This window comes from Cynara cardunculus, assembly GCF_001531365.2.
Source record: "Cynara cardunculus var. scolymus isolate 2C chromosome LG 9, CcrdV1, whole genome shotgun sequence".
In the NCBI taxonomy this organism is placed as follows: domain Eukaryota; kingdom Viridiplantae; phylum Streptophyta; class Magnoliopsida; order Asterales; family Asteraceae; genus Cynara; species Cynara cardunculus.
Genome location: NC_037536.1, coordinates 9629654 through 9634033, shown reverse-complemented (window position 1 = coordinate 9634033; position 4380 = coordinate 9629654). Strand labels below are relative to the sequence as shown.

General features: G+C 34.0%; 1 protein-coding gene across 1 annotated transcript; it reads left to right on the top strand.

Annotated features, from left to right (window-relative positions):
* Positions 1–2275: 2275 nt before the first annotated feature.
* LOC112518414 (polygalacturonase inhibitor-like) lies at positions 2276–3601 on the top strand. Its single transcript, XM_025126098.1, has one exon. The coding sequence runs from the start codon at positions 2288–2290 to the stop codon at positions 3284–3286; it is 999 nt and encodes a 332-aa protein (XP_024981866.1). The 5' UTR covers positions 2276–2287; the 3' UTR covers positions 3287–3601.
* The last annotated feature ends 779 nt before the right edge of the window (positions 3602–4380 follow it).

Below are 4380 nucleotides of genomic sequence, written 5' to 3'. Positions count from 1 at the left end.
AAAAATATAGAATATGAGCAAAATGGGTACCAAAGATACAATAAAATAGGGATATAGAACAACAAATAACTCTAACAAAATGAGAGTTATCAGTATTATTAGAGATGTCTCCTACGTTACCCATAATATGTGGAAGTATCAACGTAATTTCATAAAGTCATTCGGTCTGAATGCTTCATGAAGAACATAAGTCAGATGATGGAACGGTGCTACAATGGCCGGGACAAAGGGTCGCGATCCCGCGAGGGTGAGCTAACTCCATAAACCCGTCCTCAGTTCGGATTGCAGGTTGCAACTCGCCAACTGTCATTGTTCACACATCATATGTGGATTGGTGGATTTCTCATAGTTGGTGCTGCTACGCATGCAGCCATTTTTATGGTAAGAGACTATGATCCAACGCTTATACTGCCCCAAACAACTGACTGCATTTTCCAACTGAAATGAAAAAAATACTTAATATAGATCCTTTATCAATTAAGTATTATCCATTTGCCGATTATGTTAAGGACTAAATTGCATATGCATATCATACGGGAACCCAGAAATGTTTTCAAGCGGTGAAACTATTAGATCATTATAGTGAAAGCTATTGTAATTTTTCACAAAACCGTAATATAGATTAGATGCCTTGATATCTGTATTCGAAAACGAAGGTTTAATGGTTCGACACACATTATTGCTTTCTATTATCTTTTTTCACAAAAGCTCTAAAATAAAATCTGAAAAACAAATATATTGCTAAAAGTGAAATTCAAGCCCATACGCAATAAAGCATTATGATTGCATCTTCAATAAATGTAACACCCTCAAATCTGGAAATGATGATTAATTTAAAATTTCCAATAATACATTAAATAAAGGGTAAATCTCTTTCTATAAATCAATATTTGGATTACCTTGAATAACAAATCTAGATTTAACATTAACAATAAATAAACCAAGCTTTACACAAGGTCATATGAACTTATTACAAAGCTTTCAGATAGAACACTTTATTGTTTGGTCTTATAAACTTAAGACCTATAAAACAATCTATCAAAACACTTGGACATTATTAATGTCCTATAAACCAGATTTTATTTCAGTCATATAATTCTGCCCTGATGCATATGCATATGCATCAGGGGCGGACCCAGAAAAATTTTCAAACGATGACACCATATAATTAATATAGTATAATATACATCTAAAAATAATTACAAAAAATGTGGTTTTTATAGTACCGATAAACGACTCCTAAACTTGTACTCGACGTGTTTTCATCTTTTGAAAATGGTCAATATATACCAAAAAATAATTACAAAAAGTATGGTTTTGGTTATTTGGGCTTTGTTTTGTTTGGGTTTTAGTTGCACTATTTGGATTTCAGGGAAATACGGTAACACCTTCTAAAATGATACGGTAGCACCGTTAACAAACCTAAATTTTTTACCCTTCGGCTGCGAAATAATACGGTGGCACGTGCCACCCATGTCACCACACCAGGTCCGCCTATGATATGCATGTGCATGTGCATGTGTATATGTATATGTATATGTATAGGGGCTCATTCAAGGGAGAACTGACTAGTTTGTGGTGACCGTGAGATCCAATCTCAACCACAAATCAATAGATAAATTAGGAAATTTATAATTTTGGTAATTTTGAATTAAAATTTTAATGCAAGTACATTTTAGGTATTTTGTCTTCTCTCTCCGTCCCCCATCCTCCGTCGTCCGGTGATACCTAAAAATATTGACTCTATTAAACAAAAGACACAGTGTGATATCCAAGCATATATAAGATGCATTGTGATACCACTGTGTTATATCTCCGATTGACCAGTGTGATACTCAAGCACCCTCAGTGTGATACTCAAACACATATAATATGCATTGTGATACCACTGTGGTATCACCGGATGATGGTGGCCGGAGGACGGAGAGAGAAGAGAAGAGAAGAGAGAGGTGAGAGGAGAGTTTTAAAATACCTAAAATGTCYTTGYATTAWAATTTTAATTCAAAATTACCAAAATTATAAATTTCATAATTTATCTATTGATTTGTAATTAGACCTCATTATTATCATAAACTAATTAGTTCTTATTTAATTAGACTTTCTATATATATATATATGTATATATATATATATATATATATGTACATGTAGATATATATTTATCTATGAATGATTCATTTCTTTCCTCTTTTCACATTACACAGACGTAATCCTTTTTGCCTCTCCAAAATCTATAAATGCATGCACATGGAAATCCACAGACAAAAACACACAAGAAGTTGCGAAAATGAATAAGTCAGTCTTAATCATTAATACCACCATCTTTCTCCTCTTTTTGCTCTCTCTCCCCACCATCTCTCACTCACAACGTTGCAACAAAAATGACGAAAAAGTCCTCTTCCAAATCAAGAAATCCCTTGGAAACCCCTACCTCTTGGCCTCTTGGCAAAAGACTTTGGATTGCTGTGAATGGTACAATGTGGAATGTGACGCAAACACCAGCCGTATCATCGCCCTCACCATCTTTTCCGGCAACATCTCCGGCCAAATCCCAAAGGAAGTCGGTGACCTCCCTTACCTCCAAACCTTAGTCTTTCGAAAACTCACAAACCTCACCGGAGAAATCCCATCGGCGATTACTAAACTCACCCACCTCACCATGCTCAGACTAAGTTGGACTAACTTGTCTGGTCCTGTACCTTCGTTCCTCAGCCAACTCAAAAACTTAGATTTCCTTGATTTGTCCTTCAATGATCTCACCGGCTCTATCCCGCCGGAGCTTGCAACCTTGACGAAACTAAATGCCCTTCACCTAGATCGGAATAAACTCACCGGAGTCATCCCTGATTCATTCGGAAGGTTCACCGGAAACGTCCCGGATCTTTACCTGTCACATAACCAGCTTACCGGAACAGTACCCATATCTTTAGGGTACTTAAATTTCACCACCATCGATTTCTCTCGTAACCAGCTGACCGGTGACTTGAGCATGTTTTTTGGAACAAACAAGACGATTCAAATAGCTGACTTTTCGAGGAACAGTTTCGAGTTCAACCTCTCGCAGGTAGAGTTTCCGGCGAGCTTGACGTCGTTGGATTTGAATCACAACAAGATATACGGGAGTCTGCCGGCGACTTTGACGGGACTAGATTTGCAGTATTTTAACGTGAGTTACAATCGGCTTTGTGGAAAGGTTCCTCAAGGTGGGGAATTGCAGAAGTTTGATAACACGTCGTATTTTCATAACCGGTGCCTGTGCGGGTCGCCATTACCGGCCTGCACCTGAAGTTATATTGGCTCCGTCGTGTTGGATTGAAATCAGCCTAATAAAAATCTTCAGGGATTGCGTTTGTCAATTCTAAAAACATGGAGGTTCAAGGGTAAATTTATAAAGGATGAGGGGCTTAAAAGCAAATTAAATAAGTAGAGCAGTAAAAATAATATGGTTTTGTATTTAATCATTCTACACCAAACAATTTCATTCCGTTGTATTATTTATATCATGTTTTACATTAATCTGTTTATCAAACGTTTATCCGAAAACTTTTTGTAAGGTCATCTATCTTATCAAATAAATATGACATAAGAATTGAGAATCTTACCTTGTAAGAATAATGACAAGGATCGATTGTCTTACGAGGTAAATGAGAATGAAATTTTTATCTGGTTAGTGTTTACATGGTGAATTGTTATATATAATGTCTTTTTGATAAACTACAATTTTATCCAGTTAGAACTTGAGAGTGTCGATTTTTATTGATAAATGTATGCATACATACATACGTGTATGTATATGTAAAACTGATTTATAAGAAGTAATGAAATTTAGTGGTCATATTTAATAAGTATAATTTAATAAAAATAATAAAAAATATTAATGGTAAAAAAATTATATTAAAAAAAATATTTACCTCATTTCATATGAAACGTTTTTATTAATTCATCTCCATAATTAACAGTAGTTATTACCTTCCAATATTAATCAATATACGATGAAATGACCATCATACCCTTACTTATTAAAATTAAGGGAAAAGTCTAAAAAAACTCAATGAACTTTAGTATTTGAAATGATTAAGTCCTTGGACAAGTTTTTGAACAAATAAGTCCTTATACATTTTAAAACATGTTAAATAACTCATTGGAATTTCTAAAACATGTTAGATACATTCTTATGACCTATACAACTGGTTAATGCGGTAAATTAATGAAAAAAGTCTGAAAAAAAGTAAATGAACTTTCATATTTTGAATGATTAAGTCTCTAAACATTTTTTAAACCAAAAGAGTACTTAAATCTATAAAAAAAATAAACAAATATACCAAAAAAATTACTTACATTTACGAAAAAATACTTACATTTTAAAAAAAAATTACTGAT